Source organism: Vombatus ursinus, unplaced genomic scaffold (assembly GCF_900497805.2).
Source record: "Vombatus ursinus unplaced genomic scaffold, bare-nosed wombat genome assembly UNPS02014935.1, whole genome shotgun sequence".
Taxonomy (NCBI): Eukaryota; Metazoa; Chordata; class Mammalia; order Diprotodontia; family Vombatidae; genus Vombatus; species Vombatus ursinus.
In genome coordinates, this window is record NW_020954713.1 from 6,560,426 (window position 1) to 6,587,929 (window position 27,504).

General features: G+C 39.5%; 1 protein-coding gene across 2 annotated transcripts in view; it reads right to left on the reverse strand.

Moving 5' to 3' along the window:
- The window catches only part of ADGRD1 (adhesion G protein-coupled receptor D1), a 473,701-nt gene that overhangs the window by 200,725 nt on the left and 245,472 nt on the right, over positions 1–27,504 (reverse strand). For both annotated transcript variants that reach the window (XM_027844234.1, XM_027844233.1), the window contains 2 exons: positions 8,504–8,577; positions 1,542–1,665 (listed from right to left, as the gene is read on the reverse strand). In XM_027844234.1, coding sequence (XP_027700035.1) covers positions 1,542–1,665; positions 8,504–8,577 — 198 coding nt within the window. The remainder of the gene's footprint in view (positions 1–1,541; positions 1,666–8,503; positions 8,578–27,504) is intronic.

Below are 27,504 nucleotides of genomic sequence, written 5' to 3' on the forward strand. Positions count from 1 at the left end.
AGTTACTCCTCTCTTCAAAAAGCCTTAGTGGCTCCCTGCTACCTCTAAGAGCAAACATGCCATTTAAAGGTCTCTAAACCTACTTCTCACTTACCTTCTTAGACTTATTTAATTGTAACTTAGTACAGGGCACTTAGGTGGTGCAATGGATAGAGTACCAGGCCCGGAGTCAGGAAGACTCATCTTCAAATACGGCCTCAAACACTTACTAGCTGTGTGACCCTGGGCAGGTCACGTAACTGTTTGCCTCAGTTTCCTCATCTGTAAAATGAGTTGGAGAAGGAATTGGCAAGCCACTCCGGTATATTTGCTAATAAAACCCCAAATGAGATCATCAAGAATCAGATATGACTGAATAACAACAACGTAGCATAGTAGAGCGCTGAACTTGGGATTAGGAAGATCCAAGTTTGAATCTAAAGGTTATATGGTTATATTAACCTGTTTGCCTCGATTTCTTTATATATAAAATGGGGAGATTAATAGCGTTTATGTCACAAGGTTGTTTTGAAGATCAAGTTACATATATGTATATATGTACCTATATACACACATATGTATGCATATAAAATATGTATACATATAATGTGTATATATGTGTGTATTTACACATATATGTATCTATACATGTGTGTATAGATACATATGTTTTGCAAACTATAAAAAGCTACATGAATTTTAATCATTGTTATTATCACTCTACATTCAGCCAAACTGATCTACAAGTTATTTTCTGAATTCAATATTTCACCTCAAATTTCTACATCATTGCACAAGTTGTCTTCCATGCCAGAAACAGAATCCCTCCTCACCTTAAGGCTGTTATATGCCACCTCCTACAGGAAGTCTTCTCTGACTCCCCCAAGACCTTTTATTGACTTCCCTGTGTACATGCCACATCCCCCCCCATACACATCCCTCAACCACAGCCCTGGTAGAATGTAAATCCTTGAGGACAGGGCCTCTCTCATTTTTGTCTTTGTATTGACAGCACTGAACATAGGGCCTTGGTGCCAAAGAATGGCTGGTTGTGTGTCAATGGAGATATTATTAACGCCTACCTCGCTGAGGTTGTTGTGAGGTTCAGATGAGATCATATTTGTAAAAGTGCTTTGTACACACATAAATGCTAGTTGTCATTATTACCGTTGTTATTCTTATTCTTATTATCATTAGCCATCTAGCCTCTGCTCATGGAGCCAAAGTATGCCTTGGAACAAACCTCAAGGTTGCCCCATTATGTGACGTTACATCATTAGTCATTTCTGAAAATGATGCTACTGGCCAGAACCGTCTTTAAATCTGACTGTGACTAAAAGAGTGATCTTTGACCGACAGTCCTTCCCATTCTACATACCCGTAAAGATTAGGTGCACAGATGACCGAGCCTCCTACTTGTCATGACCCCTCTGTTCTGGAGGTCTTCCATTGCTCATTGCCACCTGCCTGTCTAAACAACAAAGCTTCATTGTGTCAAGAGAGATACCAGGCAGGGCTTTGATGGTTCCATCACATTAGGCTGTTCACCAAAGGGTTCTTACCTCCAAAGGTACCACTTGCATCAGAATAGCAAAGTTGGTGAGGTGATTACAACGACAGATGGAGTAGTTGAGGTTCCCTTCTGTGAGGACACAGCCTTGGTTAGACCAGATGCCTTCTCCGGAGCTAAAGATCAAAGCAAAGCGGCAACATAACTTGGTTGGCATTTCCTAGAAGATTTATAATCAACTAAATAATCATACCTAGAAGCCAGATTATTTTAGAGAGATTAAGTAATGATACAGCAATATCCCCCTTGGGGACAATCATGAGGAAAAGGGCCCTATTGGTGACAAAATACTTATAGCATCACTCTTTGTGGCAACTAAAAGAGAAAAAAATGGAAACAAACTGGGAAATGACTGGGAAAAAAAGTGGTTTATAAATGTGAAGGAATATCATTGCACCATAACAAATGAGAGCCAGAATGTCAGAGCAATCATAGATAAAGAGCTGACCCTAGCACAAAGGAGACTTGAGTTCAAGTCTCACCCCTGACATATGCTGACTACATGACCCTAGATAAGTCATTTAACCATTCTGTGTTTCAGGCAATATCCTAAAACTGTTAAGTTACAGAATTAGTGACCATCTGCATTGGTAAAGGAAGCTTCCTCGCCATGAGTTCCCTATACCAAAGAAACCAGAGTTGTGAGAAAAGAAGGAAGGAAGGAAGGAAGGAAAGTATTAATGACTTGGGTTATTAGGGCTGTCTTCATTATCACCCCTGAAATTACTGTATATGTATTGTGAATTTCTTTATCTACACAGATGTTGCATCCCCCAGTAGAATATACCCTCCTTTAGGGCAGGGACTGCCTTCTTTTTTCTTTTTATTGCCAAGCACAAGCAACATCTAACATATGGATGGAAATTACATTGGTATAGAGAACACCCAATTAGGACACTTCCTCTACCTATGCAGATATGCACCAGCTCAGCAATTTATAGTCTTAAAGAGCTGCCTTGGGCACTGGGAGGATAAATGGTTTGTCCAGCATCACACAGTGTCTTTCAACTAAGGGGCACTTAAATGCTTATTGAAAATTCAATTGAGTAAATGTGGGGAATGTGAGAAGTGAGGCAGAGCCACGAAAGCCAAACCAAGAGCGTGTGCATACACACACACACACACACACACACACACACACACACATGCAGTGACAATTATGGAAACAATAACAACACTAAAAGATTGTCAAATGCCAATAAATTGCCATGAGCAATCTGGGTATCAGATTCCTGATCAAAGAAATCATCTTTCTTCTCTCAGTCTAGAGATGGGGCTTGCAGACATAGAGTGTTGCATACACTATTGGACCCAGTCTATACTTCAATAGGTTCCGCTTAAATATTATTTTCTTTCTGGATTACAAAGGAAGTTTCAATAGGGAAAGGCATCATTGAGAGGAAATGACTATAGTGTGAGGAAGGGAGAAGAGAAACTAAAGCTTCTGAAAATAAATTAATGTTTTTTTTGAACAAACAAATTAGCTAAGAAAAAGGCTCTCTATGATCCCAAGGCATGGGGGAGGAGGGAGGGCGCACCTTGGAGAAATCATTTTTGCTAACTGAAATAAACTAATTGGCTTTGGTTGTTCTTGCTGAACATTCAATTTGAATTGTAATGTCAGCTATAAATTTAACCAGCTAGAAATCTGGTAATTCTGATGACTAACTGATAAAAATATGATCCCACACCATTTTCATTAGGGTACAATGAATGGGGCCCATTCTAGCCAGTCTTAAGATAAGATGTCCCTGAGAAAACATAACAAGAGGGCAAGCAGGTGACGGGGACTATTGTACCGCTGGGTGAGGCTCAATAGGCCTCTGAGATCTGTGTGATGAAGTTAGAAAGGAATAATTTAGAAGCTGTCCAATGATGGGTTAGCCTAATGACTTTGAAACCCAATTACAGCAGTTTCAAAGAACAGGTTTTCATGATGAATGGTCTGATTTTGGCAGACAGACCGGGATCGGTTCAGCATATTATCACAGAGCCAGAGGAGAGCAAATCAGTCTGAGGCTGACTTCAATAATGACACCAGAAGAAGAGAACTGTCTCCCACCAAGATGACTCCACTCTATAGCACCCAACCCAATGTAAAGCAAACAACTATTGACTCATGTTGAAGACCACTGTAAAATAAACGGCTTGTGTCTGTTGAGTATAGCAATTTTGTGAATCAACAAATTGTCAATAATTTTAGTAATTCCTAGATCAATAATCTCTTTGATGTATTTTTTCATAAATCATTTTACATATGACACCTAGAAATTTAAGATAATTAAATTTAAATGAGACAAATTCCAATGGTTCCCTATCGTGAGTTTTTATTGTTGTTCAGTCATGTCTGACTCTTCATGTCCCTATTTAGGGTTTTCTTGGCAAAGATACTGGAGTAGTCTGTCATTTCCTTCTCCAGTTTATTTTACAGAGGAGGAAACTGAGGCAAACAGGGTTAAGTGACGTGCACAAGTCCACCCAGCTAATATGGATCCAAGGTCAAATATGAAAGCCTCTCTTGGCATTCAAAGCCTTTCATAATTGAGCCCCTCTCCAGGCAAGACTGGACCTGGATTCTAGGCTATGTAAACCTAGGCAAGCCTCTTAACCTCCCAGGAACACCAGATAATTCTCCAAAACTTCATAAATTGGAGAACAAGTATCCATCTTCATTAATAGAAGAAGTTTCTTTCCTGAGAGTTCCACATGCCAATGAAATGACAGGTCTAGAGCATAGAAAAAATAGATGTCATAAAGGAAAATGCTCTGGCCTTGCAATCAAAAAGCCTGGGTTCAAATCCTAGTTTTGCCACTGACTAGCTCAGTGACCTGGGGCTAATCATTTAACTCTCTGGATCATCAGTTTCCTCCTCTTTAAAATAAGGGGGTTGGTCAAACCAGATATCTAAAACCAATTCCAGCTCTAAATCTTATGATACCTTTTACAAGATAGAAAATACGACAAATTAATTTTTTCTGCGTATGTAATAGATGATCAGAAAATTCACTATTTTCAAATATGGTTCATAATACCATCCACCCCTACAGTTGTGAATTGTGTTTTCTATCAACCCAAGAAGATTAGGACCCCCAAATTCTAGCCAAAATAGAATCACTAACATGATTCAAGTGGCACCTTCTACAAGAGGCCTTCCCTGGTCCTTCCCTTCAGCTGTTAGTGCCCTTCCATCCACACCAGCAATTACTCTTTTTTATTTATTTTATTTATTTATTTTATTTATTTTTTATATAGAGGGTGTCCCAAAAGTCTTAGTGCAGTTCTAAGCTATTATTGTTTAAAATTGCACTAAGGTTTCTGAGGCATCCTCCATTTTGTATTTATTATTCTGTTTTTCTAATGTTATTTCCCTTCATTTAATGTAACCCCCTCAAAGACAGGGACAGTTTTGTTTTGTCCCTGTTTGCCCAGTGTGTGGCACACAGTAGGTCTTTAATAAATCCTTGCAGAGCAACTGAACTGGACCAAGGTCCTGTTGAATGGAAACCCATGTTGGAGGAATCCTTCGCAAAGATTGCCTTCATCGGGAATTGTCCACATAGCCTACATCGGCCTACAATTCACTAGTTCCAGGAAGAAATACTCTCAGACTATTAAAGTATGCAAATAATCAAAGGAGCCCCCCCAGCTACCAGCAACTGGCATTTCATCATGTGATTGCCACCAAAGGGAAATGCAGTCATTATGCTCATCCCACAGATGGGCAGCATATGTTTCAGTGGCAATTGTTGTGCAGAAAGGAGGCTCAGTTTGACTCTTGGTCAGTGAAAATAAGATACTATGGATCACAGAATCATAGACTTAGGGCTGAAAGGGATCTTAGAGATGATGGAGTCCAAGCCCCTCATTTTACAGACAAGGAAACTGAGTCCTAAAGAAAAGTAACTCGCTCAAGGTCATACAAGTTGTAAGTTGTATGAGGTAGAGGAGGGCTTTGAAAAAAGGTCCTCTTATTCCAGATCAAATGCTTTCCACTATATCACATCGCCCCCTGAACTCAAGTAAATGATTATTAAGCAATTACTATGTGCACAATTATTATGTGTACAACTTAAGCAATTATTATGCAATTATATACATGATATATTAAGCAATTATTGTGTGCATAATTGTTATTGTTAATAACAATTATTAAGTACCTATCGTGTGCACGATGGTGTTCTAGGTGTTGGAGATGTTCATTTGTTTCATTCACGTTGGACTCTTCATGACCACGTTTGGGGTTTTCTTGGCAAAGATTTTGGAGAGGTTTGCCATTTCCTTCTCCAGCTCATTTTACAGATGAAGAAACTGAAGCCAACAGGGTTAAGTGGCTTGCCCAGGGTCGCACAGCTAATGATGTCTAAGGCAAGATTTGAAGTCAGGTCTTCCTGACTCCAGGACCTGCACTCTATCCACTGTGCCACCTAGCTGCTGGCTCAGTGTTGGAGACACAAAGACAAAAATCAAAAGTCTCTGCCCTCAGGGAGCTTACAATCATTAAGGCCCATAGAGAATGGGGAGATAAGAAGATAGAATGCCCTTCCAAGATCCAGGAGGCTTTTCATAGGCACCCTGTGGGATAATGTGTACTTTACCTAAAGCAAGAAGTAGAGACCAGGGAGGATTACAGGAGGCATAGCTGATACAGTGTTGGACTTCAAGTCTAGAAGTTCTGAATTCAAATCTCATCTCAGAAACTAGCTGTGTGACCCTGGGCAAGACACTTAACCATTTTTTGCCTCAGTTTCCTCATCTGTAAGGAGGGCTGAAGAAGGAAATGGCAAAGCACTCTAGCATCTGCTGAGAGAAACCCAGATGGGTTTATGAGGAATCAGACACGACTAATTGATTAAACAACAAATTATAACAGCGAGTAATAATATTATATTATAAGATAATATAATATGCAATAATATAATATTGTGGCACATAGTAGGCGCTTAATAAGTGATTATTTGTTAGTTTAATGATGTGAGTCACACAAATTTCTGGCTGGTGGTTTGGCATCTTGGAATTTGCCTGATCTATGTTGTGGAAAGGAAGGAGGAAAGCCTTCTCCAGGGGTGGGGAACCTGCCACCTCGAGGCCACATGTGGCCCTCCTCAAGTGCAGCCCTTTGACTGAATCCGAACTTCGCAGAACAAATCCCCTTAATAAAAGGATTTGTTCTGTAAAACTTGGACTCAGTCAAAAGGCCATACTCAAGGACCTAGAAGGCCACATGTAGCTTCAACCAAATAAATAGTTATCTAGGAAAGAGAAACAACTGGGAAGTCAGTCAATAAAACATTTATTAAGTGCCTACTATGTGCTAAGAAGCTTTGGGAATACAAAGAAAAGCAAAAGACAAGCTCAGCCCTAGAGGAACTCCCAATCTAATAAGGTTAGATAAGGCGAGTTTGGGGTAATGCCCTTGGAGAGACTTTAAAGTTAGGCCTGAGAAAAACTTAGACTTGATGCTGTGGGCATTGGGGAACCATACTGGGCTCTTCAAAAGGAAAGAAACAGAATACAAATTGTATTTTATGAAGCGCAGAGTAGAGAGAACGTGCAGGAAGAGGGCAGAAGGACTTAGGGAGGGAGGTTAACTCCAGCCAAGGAGGCCAGTGACGATGCTAATACAATGAGCTATAAGGTGATGAATGACCTACAATAGGTGATGTGGGAGGGCCTGGAGGATTTTCTGAGGATGGATAGGAAGGAATCGATGCGAAAGACATTATGAAGACAGACTAACTTGATGAGAAGGCGAAGGAGACAAAGGAGGTTATAAACACTTGACATGCCCTGGTCTTTTCTATCTTTACAAAAAATCTTTTCCCAGCAGCGTCTTGTAGCAATTTCTCTTGTCCTATTTCTCAAGATTCTCAGAATCTCTAAGGTGGAGGGGACTTCAGAGGTCATCGAAGTAATTCAAGAACTTGAAGGACTCACTTCAAGGATGGGGCTCAATGAGAAAATGATTGACTTGTTGACTGATAGCTGTTGGTGACAAAGGATACACCTCCTCATCTCCGCCTCTTAGAATCCCTGGCTTCTTTCTACACTCATCCACCTTGTGCTGGTCCCTGTACCTGCAGCTGCTGGTGTCCTGTCATCCCCTCTGAGATTTGTTGTTGTAGTTGTGGTTGTGACTGTTGTTGTCCTTAAGTCATGTCCTACTGACCCCATTTGGGGTTTTCTTGGTGGAGATACTGGAGCGGTTTGCCATTCCATTCTCCAGCTCCTTTTACAGATGTGGAAACTGAGGCAAACAGGGTTAAGTGACTTGCCCACTTCTGCAGAAACTCCTATCCTAGGATGCATATTACAATCAGTCAATAAGCATTTATTAAGCACCTTCTATGTACTTAGGCACTGTGCTAAGTCCTGGGGATGTAAAGAAAAGCAAAAAATAGCCCTTGCCCTCTAAAAGCTTATAATCTAATGGGGAGGTGGGTAAACCACATGCAAACTACTCTGCAAAAACAAGATTTAGACAGGAAAAATTGGTGATAATCAGTATCACCCCCAGTCACCTAAGAGATTTCTCTCTCATCCTTTTTCTTATACTCCACACACACACACACACACACACACACACAGAGACACATCATCATCATCATCATCATCATCATCATCATTATCACCTCCTCCTCCTCCTCCTTCTTCTTCTTCATCCATCAGAGGCAGCTAAGTGGCACAGTATATAGAGTTCTGGCCTGGACTCAGGAAGGAAGACCTGAGTTCAAATCCAGAGTCATACACTTCCTAGCTGTGTGACTCTAGGCAAATCAGTTACCTCTGCCTGCCTCAGTTTCCTCATCTATAAAATGAGGATGATAATAGCAACCACCTCCCAGGATTGTTGTGAGGACCAAATGAGATAATATTTGTAAAGCTCTTGACACATAGTAGGTGCTATATAAATGTTAGCTATTACTATTATTAATCTCAAATTACTGATAACATACCTGAAGTCCAAAAATGCACAGTAAAGGAAAATCTGGTTGCTTTTATTTGTTACATCACTGTATTGCTCCCGACTCTGAAAGAAAAGGTAATAGGTTGTATTAACTGAAACAATCAGAAAAACAAGTAAACTGCTCAGGTGTATACACAAGAATACAACCACAAAACTATAGAATAGAAAGCTCATCATTAGGAGGGCTCAACCCATCAAATGCAACAAGCATCTATGAAGCATCTACAAAATTCTGGGCATCAAAATAGTCTCTGCCCTCAAGGAGCTTATAATCTACTGGGATCGAGAGGTGGTGGAATATAACTTCTAAAGTGGGAGGTATACGCATGGTCATTGGAGAAGGGACTGAGCCCTAACACCTGAGGACAAAAGGAAAGACTTCCTCTTGAGGGTAGCACACAAGTCAATAAACATTTATTAAGCATCAACTATGTCCAAAGTACCATGCTAAGTGCTAGGGAAACAAAAAGAAGCAAGACACTCCAGGCTCTCAAGGAACTCACAATCTAAAAGTTTCAGCGTGAGACTCAAAGTCTGTCCTATTCTGATACCATAAAGCAATCAGGTCTAAAATATATGGCCGACTGTTGCCTTATTTAAGTAGCAGCACAAAGATATAATGAGCACAGTTCCTGGGGCCTCCCGTTATCTGCATAGATAAGTTAGTAGAGGTGGTCAAGGGGGAGCCAGAGATGGGTTCTGTCAGATCTGAGGAGCTCCCAAGCTTGGGGCAATCAATCAATAAGCATTTATTAAATACCTATTATGTGCCAGGTCAGGGTGAAAGAGGAGAGTGTAAAGGCTTGAAGCTTAACATTAAGAAAAAGACTTTGATCTTGGCAACTGGTCCCATCGCTTCTGGCAAATAGTAGGAGAAGAAATGGAAGCAGTGTCAGATTTTATATTCTTGAGCTCAAAGATCATCGCAGATGCCGACTGCAGCCATGAAATTAAATGACGTTTGCTCCTTGAAAGGAAACCTATAGCAAATCTGGACGGCATATTAAAAGCAGAGCCATCACCTGGTCAACAAAAGTCTGGATAGTCAAAGCTATGGTTTTTCCAGTAGTAACGTATGACTGTGAAAGTTAGGCTATGAGGAAAGCTGAGTGCTGAGTTATGGCACCAAAGAAAACTTTTGAGAGTCCCTTGGACAGCAAGGAGATCAGCAAGGAGATCAAATTATTTCAAACTACTTATTGGAAAAATCCAAACTGAAGCTGAAATCCTTTGGCCAATGACAAGACAGGACTCCTTGGAAAAGACCCTGATGCTAGGAGAGACTGAAGGCAAAAGGAGGGGCCAGCAGAAGATAAGATGGATCGATAGCATCCTGGAAGCAATGAACATGAGTTTGGGACAAACTTCAGAAGATAGAGCAGGCTAGAAGGGCCTAGTGTGCTGTGGTCCACAGTTACGAAGAGTTGGACATGACTGAACTAATGAACAAAAAATATGTGCCAGGCACGGTGCTAAACACAGGGATACAAAAAGAGGCAAAAGACAATCCCTGCCCTCAAGGAGCTTACAATTTAATGGGAGAGACAACATACAAACGAATATAGACAAAGCAAAATATAGACAAGATAAATAGGAAATAATTGACAAAAGAAAGACACTAGAATTAAAAAGTAGTTGGAGAAGGTAGGATTTTAGATAGAATTTAAAGGAAGCCAAGGAAGTCAGTGCATGGAATTCTAGGCATGGGGGACAGCCAGTAAAAATGCTTAGACTTGAGAGATGAAGTATTGTGTTCATGAAACAGTTAGGAGGTCGGTGTCCTTGGACTGAAGAGTACATGTTGGGGAGTGAAATATAAGAAGATTGGAAAGGTAGAAGGGTTCTAGGTCATGAAGGGCTATGAAAGACAAACAGGATTTTGATCCTGGAGGCAATAGGGAACCACTGGAGTTTATTGAGTGGGGGTGGGAGATGGTTTGATATGATTGGTCCAGTGTTTTAGGAAAATTACTTTAGTGGCTGAATGGAGGGTGGATTGATGAGGGAGTAACCCACCAGCAAGCGACTGCAATAATCCAAGCATGAAGCGATGATGCTGGTCAGAGCAGAAAAGGGAGTGTATCGTAGAAATGTTACAAAGGCAAAATCAATAGGTCATGGAAATAGATTTGATATGGGGGAACAGAATGGTTCTACAATAATAGGGAACATTAGTTCAGTTTGGGGCATTCTGAGTTTAAGAAATCTATTGGACATCCAGTTCCAACTCCTAAGTGCTCTTTAAAGAGGCCTTTCTTCCCCTAATGCTACCCAGGTGAAGACTCATGCCTGCTCCCTGGATCAACCACCCGCAGGAAAATTCCTTCATCTGCTATTGACAATTGTGTCATTGTTTAAGCCAAATGCCAGACTATCACATGTGTGAGCTGATGCTCGAAGAAAGCTGGGAATTCAATGAGGCAATAGTAAAGAAGTAGATTTTAGGCATGGAGACAGGAAATGGAATGTCAAGTTTGGGGAACAGCCAATAGGCTGATCCAGAAAGTAGGGAAGATAAAAGGAAGTAATATGCAATAAACCTGGAAGGGGGAGCTTGAACCAAACTGGAATGGGATTAACATGTCAAGCCAAGTCTATTCCTTCATCGGTTTTCTGAGACCCAGATTGTTCATGACGTTTCATCAGAGGTTGAGAAATAGGGAGCTTCCTGAAGGTTTTTAAATAGGAGTGAGGAAAATAGATTAGGGGAATGGGATGAGAGTTAGGAAAAATAGGGAGTCCAATAAGGAGGCTTCTACAGTGTATTACAAGGAAGATATAATGAGGGCCTGAATGAGTGGTTGTGTGAACAGAGAGAGGGAATTAGATGCAAGAGATATCATGGACATAATACTAAGAAGATTTGCCTATTAACTGAACACAGTGGTGAAGGGCAGAGAAGATTTGAAGACGACTCAAGGTTTTTGAATTCAGAAGACTAAAAGAATAGCTGTTGCTCCACAAAAAGTTTGTAGAAGATTTAGGAAGTTTAGAGAATGGGTGACTTAGGGGTGGTGGGGAGATGTCTATGGGGCAACCAGTTGGAGATATCCAATAGGCAGCTGGTGATAGGGAATTAGGGCTTAGGAGAGAGACGCTAGAAGTCTCTCCTAGGAGAGTAGGAGTATCTCTTTTTGACTGTTGTCATGAGATCAGTAAAAAAATTGTTATGTTTGTATATATACATATATATGTATATGTGTGTGTGTGTGTGTGTGTGTGTGTGTGTAACTTATAAAACACTGCTATGCCTTGTCTTGTCACAAGCAAGACGATACGAAGACTAGAGTACTGAAGATTGGACAAAGGAAATGTTTAATGATGATATTACCACTTTTCATTCAAGACCATATTAAGGTCATTCTCAAAAGCAAGCTTGCTGAGCCTATAGGATCTCAACTTCTTCATCAGACCATACAACATCCACCCAAAAAATGTTTTGTGGGATATTTCACTTCCAATGAGCTTGAAAGTCTTAACTCCACCAAAAGGAATGCTGAACCCCAGTTAAATATACTGCCATAACAAGAAGTAAAATTGTTCCAAAATTACAGAAATTTTTAAATAGAGATGAAATACCACACCCAGCACTGCATCATGCCATTTCACAAAAGCTTAATAAAGTTGTGGTACATGAATGGGATAGAATAATATTGTGATATAAGAAATGATGAAGGCGACAGTTTCAGAGAAACCTGGGAAAATTTGTATGAACTGATGCAGAGGGAAATAGCAGAAACAGGAGAACAATCCTCATTCTGGATTTTGTGCTTCTATTGATGGACCCTAAGATCATCTTAGCTCTTGGGGGTTGCTTTCTTATACTAGTGACTCATATTGAACTTGCGATCCACTAAAACATATAATTATATATATATAACATATGTATTATAATATATTTATATATATATATATGTTTTCAACAATTGTCAAGTTATACCTCTCCCACTTAGTAATTATACAGTTAATATTTTGAACTCAAGTATAAGGCTTTGCATATTATGCCTATTAAATTTCATATCGTTAGCTCTTGTCCCTTGTTCTAACCCATCAAGATTCTTAGGCTCCTGGTTCTAGCTTCCAAAGCATTAGTCGTTCCTCCCAACAGATCATCAGCAAATTTGTAAAGCATGAAATGATTGCCACTTTTTTTAGGGAGTCAAATTATGGCCAAAATAAGAGACATACATATTACACATGGAATGGGAGGAAAAAACAGATATATTTTCTCTTTGTTGCCTGGCACATAGGAGGCACTTAATAAACAATTCTTGATTTATAGATAAGATTGGACTTCATTTAGAAGCCTGATTATGCTCATGGAAATCCATCCCCAGTTCCTAAATCCAAGGCAGCCATAGACTTCTTCTGGGACACTGTAGTAAAGGCCCAGAGTGCCCAAGACCAGCCTCAACTCATTAAAGACATTCATATTTAGGTCTGCTTCCATGTTAAAGTCATCCACTAATCGAGAAAGGCCTCAAACCTCTCATTAGCTTTTCACTACTCAGTTTTCCAACCTGCAAAATCTGTCAAAACTACAATATATAACTTCAGCCACCAGCATCAGATCTTTCCCACTTCAATTCTGGGTTGCCACATAAGGCCATCTATCAAACCCATTCCTTTCTACATGAAAGATGAAAAACACTAATGGTGCTCTACAGAATTAAAAAGGGTCAAATTTTTATAGGCCTTTTTCCTGTTTTCTACACCTTCGCACAACATGCCTGGATCGATTCCTTCACTAAATACTGCACAGACAGATATGCATATAAATTGATGCACACAGGAAATCATACCTATAAACCTTCAGCCAATTTCTGGAAGGAAAAGGGTTCATCTGTTATATCACCTTCTTGATAAAAATAGTCATTTTAAATGTCCCTCTGGGTATAATACATTTGTTTTGAGGTCTTTTGACAAAATGAGAAGTCAATTGCTTCATTAAGATAGGGAAGAAAGATCACAGAATCTCAGAGTTGGAAAGGACAAGAGACTATCAATTCCCACATAAAATCCTTGACAAATAATTATTTAGCCTTCAGTTAGAGACCACCAGTAATGAAGAACTTACTACCTTCCAGGAAAGGCTATTCTACTTATTCAGGAGATGGGGAAATTTTTACATTACACAGAATCTAATGCTTTCTCTCTACAGAGAGAGAACCTTATCCATAGGTTCTAGTTCTTATCTCTATGGAGACATTTTTTAAAAAAATTCTAATTCCTGAAATACATGCCATCTCTTGCTTGACTCCTCTGGACCCATAACCATATTCAGAAAGATGTGAAGAGTGGTCCCCGCTGATCTGAGTTCCTGTTCTTGCTACTGTTGTTTATTGTTGTTGTTATTGAGTCATTTCAGAATATCTCAAGAGTCTAAAGTAATGTCTTTATTAGCACCTGGGAAGTGCATCTGCTGCCCCGGAGTCAGCACCTCTAACTGGTTAAGCAGCTCAAAAGAGGTCCCTTACATGCAATTAATTGTTACTTTGAGCTGATGAGTTCTTCTAGGAACCAGCTGGGAGCTAGGTGAGGTCCAGCCCTGGAGTCAGGACCTGAGCTCAAATGTGGCCTCAGACACTAGCTGTGTGACCCTGGGTAAGTCACTTAACTCTGTCTGCCTCAGTTTTCTCATCTGTAAAATGAGCTATAGGAGGAAATGGCAAACCACTCCAGTATCTTTGCCAAGAAAATCCCAAATGGGGCTGTGACTGAAAAATTACTGAACCACAATAAAAACAACAACAGCAAAGCCACATAGGCCTTTGGGAGGGTTGTTTTTAGGTGAGAATCATCATTTCCCATGAGTTCTTTAAGCACTCTGTTCATTTTCTTTGACCTATAAATAACCTGTTCATTTTTTATCTTTGTGAACCATGAGCTTGCAAGAAGAGTTGCTGGCAATCACCATAAGTGGTATGAGATTATCTGGCCAGAGGCAGGGAGCCAGAGAAAAGTGGGGAATACCCTAAAGTGAATCCAGGTCCTTTGAGTCATGTGATAGCCGAGAACACATAAATGATGTAAGTTGGGACAGCTGCAACCATTAAGAAATTTTTCTTTACATAAAGCCAAAATCTGTCCCTCACTCTGCAACTTTTACCCAGTGAAACTTGTTTTGTATTACAAGGCCAAGTAGGACAAATCTACTCCCTCTTCTGCATTCTTCTAACATTTAGTTAATAAGCTATAAGAAGTATTCTTTTAACGTTCAATAAATGTTACATTGAATAAATGTTGATTCAAATTGAACTAAAGTGAATATAGCCATCATGCCTCCTGATGATGAAATGATTTCATCATCCTGTTCACATTCCTCTGGACCCTCTTTAGCTCCTTCTAAAACGTGACACCAGAACTGAACCTAGGACTCCAGATGTGGCCAGATCACGTGGACGTCTCGCTGCATTATGACTCTCTCATTCTACATAGATTCTGTTTCTTTCAGGATTTGAGTTGCAGTTAGTCCAAAATTCAGGTAAATACAGTTTCTAATTTCTAAGGGAAAAAAAGTCTGAAGACAACCATGCAAGCCATTTTTAAAAGGAGCTTCCTTTAATATGATAAGTGTTATCCACCTAAAATCAAGAACCAGCATTATATGCAATAAGGATAAACTAGAGACCTTTCCAATGAGATCAGGGGTAAAGTAAGGATGTCTATTATCACCACTATTTGATATAAAAATGCTAGCTAAAAGACAATAAAAAAGAAATCAAAGGAATAAACATAGGTAAAGAGGAAATAAAACTATTTCTTTTGCAGATGATACAATGGTTTACTAGAGAAGTCTGAAAAGTCAACTAAAATTAATTGAAACAATGACTTCAGCAAGTTGTTAGATATAAAATAAATCTATGGAAATCAACAACATTTCTGTATATTAACAAGATAACCCAGCAGGACAAGACAGAAAGAGAAATTCATTTAAGATAACTATATAATGCACAAAATACTTGGAAGTCTACCTGCCAAGATATACATAAAAACTCCATGAATTCAACTACTATTCTTTATAGAAATAACAATAGAACTAGATAAATTGGAGAAATATTAATTGTTCATGGGTAAACTGAGCTAATATAATAAAAATGACAAAACTACTTAAATCAAATTACTTGTTTCATATCATACCAAATAACCTACCAAACTATTATTTCACAGAGCTAGAAAAAAAAATAAAATTTATCTTGGAGAACTAAAGGTCAAAAATCTCAATGGAAATAATGGGGAAAAGAACAGGATAGAAGGGGGCCTAGCAGTACCAGATTTCAACTTTTTGCTCTAAAGTAGCAATGATCAAAATTTGGTACTGCTTAAGAAATAAAGAAGTTGATCACTGGAGCAGATTATATACACAACACACACATGCAAATGAACCTAATAATGTAGTATTTGATAAACCCAAAGACCTCACCTAATGGTATAAGAATTCACTATTCAACAAAAACTACTGGGAAAACTGGACTAGTTTCTCTAGCAGAAACTGAATATGGACTATCACCTCATCCCACATACCAAGATAAGTTCTAAATGTATCCCTGACTTTGACATAAAGGGTGACACCATAAACAAATTATAAATGCAAAGAAGAAATTGCTTTTCAAATAGACTGATATAGGAAGAGTTCATAACCAAATAAAGGATAAAGAGGATCCCAGAATATAAAATGTACAATTTTTATTACTTAAAATTTAAAAATTTTTACACAAATAAAATCAATGAAACTAAAATTAAAATGGAGTGAGGAAACAGGACAAAAAATCTTTCCAGCAAATTTCCCTGATAAAAGTCTCATTTACAAAATATTTAAGAAACGGATTCTAATTTATAAGAATGAGAGTGATTCCACAATTGATATAAGGTCAAAGGAAATAAACAAGTAGTTTTCAAAGGAAGAAATCCAAGGAGCAATAGTCATATTAAAAAAATGTTCCAAATTACTTCTAATTAGAGAAATACAAATTAAAGCAACCCTGAGCTTCCACCTCACACCCATCAGGTGGGCAAAATTGAAAAAAAGAGTAATGACAAATATTTGAGGATCTGTGTGAAAACAGGCACATCAATGTACTATTGGTGGATCTATAAACTGACAGTCATTCTAGAAAGCAATTTGAAATTATTGTCCAAAAGCAATAAACTGTGTATTCTTTGACCTAGAAGTACTACAACTAAGCCTATAGTGCAGAGAGATCAAAGACACACTAAAATTACCAATATGTACAAAAATATTTATAGCAACTCCTTTTGTGGAAACTAAGGGAGCCTCCATCAGCTGGGAATTGGCTGAACAAATGATTCTGTATAAATGGAATAAAATAGTATTGTATTGTAAGAAATTATGAAAGAGCTGGTTCAAGAGAAACCTAGGAAGACTTGTTGTACAACCTGATGCACAATGAAGTGGGAAGAACCAGGAGAACAATTTATACAATAACCACAAGATTGTAAAGGCAAACAACTTTGAAAGACTTCAGAACTCTGAATGACAAAATCACCAACCACGATTCCAAAAGCCTACTCATAAAGCATGCTGTCCACCTTCTCACAGAAAGGTAACGGACTCAGAGTTCAGAAGGAGACATATTTTTGAACATGACTATTGATGTGACTATGCATATTTATTTCAAAGGTTTTCTCTTTCTTTTTATTCCAGTGGATGGGTAGAGGTAGAAGAGAGAGAAACTAAATATTTTATCAATTAAAAAAAATTCAGGCTTCTGTTACTCAGAATGTGAATGAATTAGAAAGAATTATAATCTGCTTACCTTCAACTAGACATGGGTTAAAAACATAGGGTCAGAAGTAATTTGATAAATGTATTTTGATGAACATCAAGCTTTAGAAAGAACAGTTCTAGGAGTCCAGTAAACACATCCCTGTACCCAAACCAACCTCCCCCACTCAAAATAGTCAACGGAAAAAAAATTTTAAAGGTCACATTTTATTTCATTTATGCAAAATGTTTCTTCCTTTCCTTTTTCCTAGCAGATGCACATGGCATGCCAGATCTCATTTGCAATGTCACCTTGGGATACTGTTTCTAGCATGTCTTCCAAAATTTGTCTGGGAATCCTTTATTGCCTCTGTCTAATCTTAATAGCTTCGCCTAATAAGGCCTTCTGCTCAAAGAGAAAGGCCACGCCATACCTCAGTTCCTCAGTCCCACAGGCCTGACTACCAGAGAAGAATCATCAATGGGGTAGGGGAAAGTAAATACAAATGAAAACCAATATCGCATTTTAAGATTTGTAAAGGAAGAAACACTTGCCTGTAGCCGGGAACCTTGAACACTAGCATGGTGCCCTACATAACAAAGGGGTCTAAGGACCTCAAAGGCAGGGAGAGACAATGGAAAAGGGACTTGAGAATTTGGGTTCTGGTCCCAGATTTGTTCCTTACTAATCGCTGGACCTTGAGCAAGTCACTTTCTCTGGGCCTCTGTGTCCTTAATTAGAAGATAAATGATTGGAACTAGATGGCCCCTGAAGTCTCTTCTGGTTCCAAATCAACGATCATATGATCTTACTTGTGTGAGCCCAGGTAGTATCACGGAATCTCTATCGGTCTCAGTTTCCTCAACTGTAAAATGAAAGAGTCAGAAATGGCCTCTGAGGTGCCTCCCAGGTCTAAATTTATGACCCTATGACTCGGTAATGGGAGGCAGCATGGAATAGTGGATAAGGATAGGAGCTGCCATTTATACAACACTGAAGGCTTGGGAAAGCAATCCATAGACATTAACTCATTTAACCTCACACCGATCCCACGAGGTCGGCACAAGAAGTATTATTGTCTCTGTTTTACAAATGAGGAAAGGGTCAAGTGACTTGCTCATGCTTACACAACAAATGAATTCAGAGGTGGGATTTGAACCCAGGTTTTCCTGACTTCAAGGCCAAAACACCATTCTATAGAGAGCTGAACTTGATGTCAGAAAGACTTAGATTCAAATACTGCCCCAGAAACTTGGTTATGAAACTATGGGCCAGGTCATCTAATGGTTCTGAGCCTCAGTTTCCCCTCCTGTAAAAATGAGTATAATAAAAATTGTAGTATCTAGCTCACAAGGCTTTCATGTAGCTCAAAAGAGCGAATATGTACAAAGTGCTTTGTAAACTGTACAATGCTATATAAATACTATTTGTTGGTATTGGCGTCCTCATCATTGTTATTATTGCTATCACTGTCTCCAGGACCCGTTCCCACTCTAAATCTATGACCCTAAGTATGTGATATTCTACTTGCCCATTGTGGCCCATACTGATCCAAATCCCATATCAATCAATCAATCAAAAGCAATTTATTAGGAGACCGCTACGGGATTTCAGAGTACAGAGAAAAGGTTGCTTTGTTTTGTTTTGTTTTTTTTCTCTAAGTTTAATTGGTGGTGTTGGTGGGGGGGGTTTCAGTTAAGTGACTTGCTAAGGTCACACAGCTAGCAAGTGTCTGAGGCTAAAATTGAACTCCAGGACCAGTGCTCCTAAATTTTATTGTAAAGTCATGACGTGAGCCTGAATAGGAACTAGTCCAATTTTAGTGATATCTCTATCTAATCTCTAGATTCTGTCTAATCTGACTCCAGGAATATCTAATCTAATCTCTAGATTCCCTAGTGAGGACATTTCCTCTACCAAAGCAAGTCAGCACCTTCTCAGCAATTTATATTCCTAGGGAGTTACCCAGACCCCTGAAAAGGTAAGTGACCTGACCACAGTCACATAGCCTTTATGACTCAGAGGCAAAACTTGAACCCAGATCTTCTTGGCTCCAAGGCCAGCTTGCTGTCCACTATAATATGGTGCCTATTGACAGGAATCTACCAGAGTAAAATCTTCCTCGATGCTCTCCTCGAATCTGTTGGAAGCTGGGAAGTGGTCCAACGAGTATTCTGGCCTAGCCTCCTTCTATAACCTGAGAAGGCACGATACAGTGGAAAGAGGGCTGGGTCTGGTAACAGAGCCCTTTGGTTCTGGCAGGTACTTACTATCTGCATGACTCTGGACAAGCAAGGCCTCTTAGGCCTCAGTTTCCTTATCTTTAAGGACTAGATGTCCTTACCAAAGGACCAAGCTCATTTCCAGATCTAAATCTATGATTCAATGACTTATCAGTGGTGGTAGGTTAAGATGAAAGCATCACAAAACGGAGTTCAGGGTTCACAGGTAGAAATGATTAACCTAGCTCATGGTGCCAGCAATGGGCTATTTCTGTTAAAAATCATCTCCTTTTTTCACCTTTCCATCTCAAACCTCTCTCCAACCTAGACTCTCATCCATAGCAGGTCACAGAAGCACAAAAATCCTGCTTTGGGGTTACGTTAGACTATAAGCTTCTTTTTAGTAGTGTTTTTTCCAACTACGTGTAAAGACAATTTTTAACATTCACTTTTTAAAAAAATTTTGAGTATAGTGATCCCTTCCACATCATGATTTTCCCCATCATGGTTTCAATGTATTGTGGGTGAGCATAGGAAATTAAATGGGAATTTAAGGCGAGTTTTGTGAAAGCAACAGATGACACGCATAGGCCAGAAGATGACACAGGAAAAGTTTAGAAACTCAGGAATGCATAAAATATTTGTGTGGTATTGTATAATATCAACCCAAATTTTACAATAAGGTACTGTAACCAACCCATAAAAAAAAAAAGAAAAAAATTCAGACTTCTTCTCTGTTATGAAGGTAGGGCCAAAAAAATTTTACATGTATTTTCCAGACAGGGGTGGGAGGCACCACACCCCTAACCCTCAAGACGATTTTCTCCCTCCCTCTCTCCTGCCCTAAAACAGTAAGCAATATGATATGTGTGTCATATTATATATGTGCCAACATGTAAAACATATTTCCATAATAGACTAGAAGCTTCTTGAGGGCAGAATTGGTGTGTTGTCTGAGCTTTTACCTCTCCCAGTTCCCAGACCAGGGCTTGAGAGCTAATAAATGCTTAATAACTGGTTGTTACATTATTCTTAAGATCCACTCGTTCCTCTCCTTTCTCGGTACTTTAGTACAGGCTGCTCCTCATGCCTGGAATGCCCTCACCCCAACCCAGTAGAATCCTTACTCTACTTCAAAATTCAACTCAGGATGCACCTACCCTATCCAAGAGGCTTTTCCTTACTATCCTATTACTAATGCCTCTCTCTGCTCTCCCTAAATCCATCCATCCATACATACACACACACACACATACACTCACACTTATTGGGCATTTATTAGTGCTCACTCTGTCCTAGGCACAGGGCTAAGTGCTTTTCATGCTAAGACACCAGCTGCAAGAACTAATAATTTGTTTTATACAAGTGGATATGTTATCTCCTGAGATAGAAGTTAAGCTCTTCAGAGGTAGGGTCCATTCTATCATCTTTGCATTCCCAGAACCTAGCACAACACCTGACAAATACAGAATACACGCTTAACAAATGTTTACTGATTCACATAAAATATCCTTCCTCAGCATCCTTCAAAGTCAAAGCAGCTCCCATCCTTACTGGTTGGGTTTAGAGATTTCCTGACTTGGAGACAAAGAAAGGACTGAGACAGTTTCTGGGAAATTTATCCAGCCATCTGACTCCACACTTTGATGATTAATCTGAGAAAAAAAAATCAGCTCTAACCACAAACCCAAGGTGTGTGTGTGTGTGTGTGTGTGTGTGTGTGTGTGTGTGTGTGTGGTCAGATGGGTGGGGAAGACCAAAACAACTGAATGGGGTCTCAAGGGTGGTAGATCCCACCCAGAAAATGAGGGAGTCTCCCTCTTTCTCTTCCCTTCAGCAGAGCTAAGATTCAGAAGCAGTGCTGTGATGTGGAAAGGGCCCTGGGTTCTGGGCTTAATTAAGAGATTCCAAAGGTTTTTAATCACCATTTTACACCGAATCCATTGTGGAAAGAACATTGACCTGGAAGTCAGAAGGCGTAAGTCATGTTCCTGGCTGTGACATTGGCTTACTGGTTGATTTGTCTAGCCAAGGAACCTTCATGGCCTTCAGTTCCCTTATCTATATAATGGGCTAATAATGTCTCCCCCATGAGAGTTGGTGCTTAATCTCTCTCTCTCTCTCTCTCTCTCTCTCTCTCCTCAAATTTTATACACATACACATATACATATGTGATATATGTATATATACACATATTTACATATATACAGATCTGCACATGTGTAAGTATAAGCATACGTATGTATGTTGTTGGATCATTTTTTAGTAATATCCAACTCTTCGTGACCCCATTTGGAGTTTTCTTGGCAGAAATGCTGTAGCAGTTTGCCATTTCTTTCTCCATTTCATTTTACAGATGAGGAAACTGAGGCAAACAGGGTGAAGTGACTTGCTCAGAGTCACACAGCTAGTAAGTGTCTGAGGCTGGATCTGAACTCAGGAAGATGAGTCTTCCTGACTCCAGGCCCAGTGCTCTATCTGTTGTACCACCTAGCTCCCTGTTATATATACATATGTATGTATATGTACAGATATGTATGATTACACCTATATATGTGTTTGTGTACACTTCTATTTCTATGTTGCATTACTATAGCATGCAACAAAGACTTTTGTTTTGTCTTTGTATCCCTAGTCCCTGTAACAGTGCCTTACATACAGAAGTTGTGGGGGGTTTTTTTGTCTGTTTGTTTTGCTTTTTGGGAGAGGCAATCAGGGTTAAGTGACTTGCCCAGTGTCATACAGCTAGTAAGTGTCAAGTGTCTGAGGTCAAATTTGAACTTAGGTCCTCCTGACTCCAGGGCCAATGCCCTACCCACTGCACCACCTAGCTGCCCCTACAGTGGTTGTTCAAAAAATCTTGGTTGCATTTGAATGGAATGGAGATAGTACCCATGCACCTGAAAATACTTTAAAAAAATTAAAAGCTTGGGCATGGGGAGGGGGTGGGATTAAACTGCATTTTATTGGGATGGGGAAAATTTCCGGAGAGTAAATTCTTTATCAGTACAAATAGGCATCTGACCTTCAATTTATAATCTTAGAGAGTTGTTTGGGACAGAAGTAAAGCGACTAACCCAGAATCACGTATATGTCAGAAATGAAACTTGAACCCAAATCCAAATGAATACAAAGTCATCTTGTATTTGCGGCCGCAAAAGTTCTATATGAAATGGAAAACAAAAAAGGAGAGAGTGATAAAATTGCACCGGACCTGGAACCCAGAGATCCAGTGTTTAAACCCTGGTTCTGACACTTACTGGTTTGTCTTCGGGCAATTTACCAAAAATCTTTGAGTTTCACTTTCCTTTTGGAAAAGTATAAAATGTTACACAAATGTGAGCTGTTATTATTGTCCTAGAGAAGACCAGGTAAGCCCTTCTTTGTCTCAGTTTTATTTAGGTTTGCTCTTTAACAACAACGGCCAAATCCATCAATACTTTTGATGCTGAATGCAAGCTTCAAGCTGCGTCACATGTATTTATGTGTAGTCACAGTATTTTTATCGCAGGGGGGTGTTACATTGCCATAGGAAATAAAGGTGAGTCACCCACTGTGCTGGCATTTTATGTAAAAATGTGGGAGGTTAGAACAACCCGTCTAAATCCCAAATGCCTGGAAAGATGGAGGTAAGCCATACCCACTCAGACAACAAGCGCCGTGAGAAATGGGAGCTGGGACACCCTTGAAAGGTTTTTATCCAAGGAGGAGGAAGTAACCTACCCCTTAGCCTCAACATCCTCCTGAGTCCTCAGAGTCAGTAGACAATGTGTTACATCCTCTATTGCTCCATATACTCTCATGTATCTGTGGTCTCATCAATATGGATGTTTCTTCCAACTATGCAACCAAACTGTCTCCCTATCATGTGTAATTCTCACCCAGGCCCTCCCATACACTCACCATAGGTCATTGACTTAACATTCTAAGGGTCTTCCTCTGTTTTCTTGACAACATGGGGGCACCACTATACCACAAAGGCTATCTGTCCATCAATTATACTTCCCTCTAGTTAGGTGAGCCACCTGGCACAAGAAAATGCTTAATAGACTAGTGGACTGACTTACATTACAACCAAAGGAGAAAAGTATAGTTTGTGCTGAGTGGAAATATAACTGACTTTGGACTCACAGAAGCTGGGTTCATTCAATCTCACCTTTATCAGGTGAAAACACCTTTTTGATTGAGTTACTGAAGAAATCATCAAACATGTAAACTTGGTGTGAACCATTTCTAGGCAACTCTATTGAATCAATCAATCAAAAGAATAAACTAGATGTGAATAGTGAAATGCTTCAAGCCATTGTATGAAATAGCATGAGGAAATGTATTGGGATTGGTTGGAAGAATTAGATAGACTTTTGAACCTGTGTGTATCAGGAAATGATATTTCAGCAAGAGCATTTTAACTATTGCTTCTAGAGTTTAGCTTTGGGAGGATTTGAGGTTCTAAACTCTCGTGGCTATAACCACAAAGTAGACAGAGGCAAGAGGCTAAAAAAGGAATGATCCTAGACTCTGGGTGTCCAAGTTTTACAGAACAAATCCTTTTATTAAGGGGATTTGTTCTGTGAAGTTCAGATTCAGCCAAAGGGCCTCACTTGAGGACCTAGAGGGCCACATATGGCTTTGAGCCCACAGGTTCCTCACCTCTGGTCCTAGAGTGATTGTCACACACTCCTCCTTTCCCCTCCCATAGACCAAGATCAGATCTGAACTTTAAAAAATCACTTTGGTAGCAGTGTGGAGGATGAATTTGAGTGGGAAGACAATTAAGACAGGAAGAATAAAATGGTAGCTATTGCAGTAGTCCAGGTGAGAGGTGATGAGGACCTGAACTGGAGGAGATGGGATGTTGTATAAGTGAAGAGATGGATAGGAGGGATATGGTGGAGATAGAAACGAGATTTGGCGTCTGGCTAGATATCTGGGGAAAATGAAATTTAGAAATCACATATGGGTGATAGGAACCTGGATGATTAGAAGAATAGTGGTTCTTTCTACCAACTATAATAAGGGAGTTTGGAAGCGGTGTGAGTTTGTGAGCAAAGCTAATGAGTTCTGCGTTGGACATGCTGAGTTTGAGATGCCTCTGGGACAATCAGTTTGAATAAGCCAATAGGCAATTGCTAATGCAAGACGAGCTCGGGAGACACATTAGGGCTAACTATATATTGATTTGGGAAACATATACTGAGAAGATAATTAAATCCAGGGGAGCTGATGAAGTCATCAGGAGAGAGATGAAGGTCCAGGGCAGAGCCTTGAGATATATCCACAGTTAGCATGCCTGCTATGGATGATGACCCAGCAAAAGAGATTGAGGAGTGGATGGACATTTAGAAGGAAACCTCAGAGAAAGTAGTCTCCTAAAATCCCTGAGAAGAGTTTCTCCTGATGGTAACACACTAAAGCCTATGTACATTACACCCTCCATGCCCGATTCGATTGCCTTTTGGGTCACCTATGATGTTTAATTTTCTGAGATCAGAAGGCAGAGTGGTTAACAGGGTCAAATGAAGCACAGAGGTCAATGAGGATGAGGACAGAGAAGAGCCATCTGATACAGTATTTGGGAGAGAGCTGGTTAAGTTTGGAAAGAGCAGTTTCAGTTGAGTGATGATGTCAAAAGTCAGATAGCAGAGGAGAGTGAGAAGAGAGCATGTGGTACTAATCATAAATGCCTTTGTTAAGGAGTTTGGCTTTTTAAAAAGGGAGGAAAGATATAGACTCATAATTGATGAAAGTGGGCTCAGATTCTTATAATCTAGCCACTGTTCAGATTCTTAAGATCTAGCCAATAGCTTACTAACGTTCAGACTCTTTAAGAGTCTGCCTAATACAGCAGATCTTTAATAAACCTTGTTTTTGGCTGAAAGAAAACAACAACAACAACAATAAATCAAGTCCTGCTTTTCAGTGTTTCAAATTTTCCAGAAAATTTAACAATCAGCTCTTATTAGCTGGCTTGAGCTGGCTCCAATATAGCCTTGTTCCCAGTTGCTGAAAAGACCGGCATATATGATTGCTGATCCATTGTGGGTGATATTTGATAAAGCTCAGAAAATGTGATACTTGGGACTAATTATTACTTATTATTACTTTGGGATTAATTATTACTTATTACATGGTCTCTATTGAATAATGTTTCTATTTAGTATTTATCATGCCAGATTTCTTGAGAGGGAACTATAAGCAGAAGAGAAATGAAAAAATCCCCCAAAGTATATTTCTGTCCTTCATATCATGACTTTACACAAGGGTTACAAAGTTAAAGATAGGGAACTTCAAGGAAACAGTTAATAGAAATTATAGAAGGGATTCCAAAACTAGTAATTCTAAAACTGACTTTGGCAGAAGTCACATGCCCCATGCTAAAGTTTCAGAAGATACAAAATATTCTAAACTCTAGACCATGACATATTATTTGTCTTTGAAGACTATGTTCCTAGAAAAAAAGCTTAATAATGATAAATCTGAGCAGAAAAAAAATAAATGGTTAAAACATATTTTGCACCCCCTTAGTTAAAAAAAAACAACTAAGATTATCTGAAATCAGCTGTGATACAAATATTTAAGGGCTCATAATATTTATAGACCCAGACAACAAAACAAATCATTTAAAAAAATAATTGATGGACGTAATAGGAGCGAATGAGACTTTTTCTGAGGATACTGGGAACTTGGGAGTAAGAAGGAGGAGGAGGAAAACGAGGAGGAGGAGGAGAAGCATTTATGTGTTGCTTTAAAGTTTGCAAAGCACTTCTCTGTTCATCCTCCCAACAATCCTGTGAGGTTCATGCTATTATTATCCTCATCTTGCAGATCAGGAAACTGAGGCACAGAATAAGTTAAATGACTTATCCAGGATTATAGTTAGTAAGTAGGTAATTGAAAAGTAGATAGAGACTTAAATTTAGAGAGACTACAAATGATAGTGAGGACAATTAGGTAGAAAAAATTAGATAAAGGGTTCATGTTGGGGTTGGTCTTAGTGCCAAGAAGGGCTACCTCCTCATCAGAGATGATATTAGTAATTATTATTATTACTAGTTTTATTATTGCCATATCTAGCATTTATATCATACTTTAAGATTTGCAAAGTACTTTATAAATATTATCTCATCTTAACCCTGGACATAAGTGCTATGATTATCAATATTTTGAAGTTCATGAAATTGAGACAGACCTCAATGGACCTGCCCTCCCAGAACCCCCCCCAGCCCTGACATCCTGTGTTCTAAGGGCCCTCCAGCTCTACATTCTATGTTCTAAGGGCCCTCTCAGCTCTGACATTTTAGGTTCTAAGACCCCACCCAGAGCTGATATCCACTGAGGTCAAGGACCAAATTTTTGCCTTTTTTTGTATCCCCAGTGTTTAGTTTAGTGAATGCTTATCGATATACTGACTGTTTGCATCATCTCCCAATACCAACAAATAATATCCTAATGCCCCTTCCAGCTCTAAATTCTCTAAAATGCAAACAGAAGCCAGGGCCAGCCTGCTCTGTCCTTCACCCCTGGGCATCCCTGCCATCCCCAGTTCTCCAGTAAGCCTGCTCCAGCCTGCTGCCTCTGTCTCCCCATGTGTATCCCCATATTTCTCTCCTGAAGGATTAAGACGTCCCTCTCAGCAAGGAAGCTGGTTCTCATTTGCACACATTGATTTTTAATGTCTTACTATTAGGAAAAGCCAGAAGTCAAAGAATGATGAAAAGGCAATTGATTTTGCAAGGAGGATAATTTGTTTTTTAGATTTAGCTGACATGACAGCCCGTTCCTGAGTTTGCTCCAGGAGCACCATGGATATTGATTCTAACTCTGGGAGTCTGGCACCAAGCAAGTGTGATCCAGGATCACAGATACAGGCCTGGAAGGGCCTTAGAGGTCATCTAGGTCAAGGCCCTCTCATTTTGCATGTGATGGAACAGAGACCAAGGGAGGCTGTGACTTACCCAGGGTCACACAAAGTGGAAGGAAGGAAGGAAGGAAGGAAGGAAGGAAGGAAGGAAGGAAGGAAGGAAGGAAGGAAGGAAGGAAG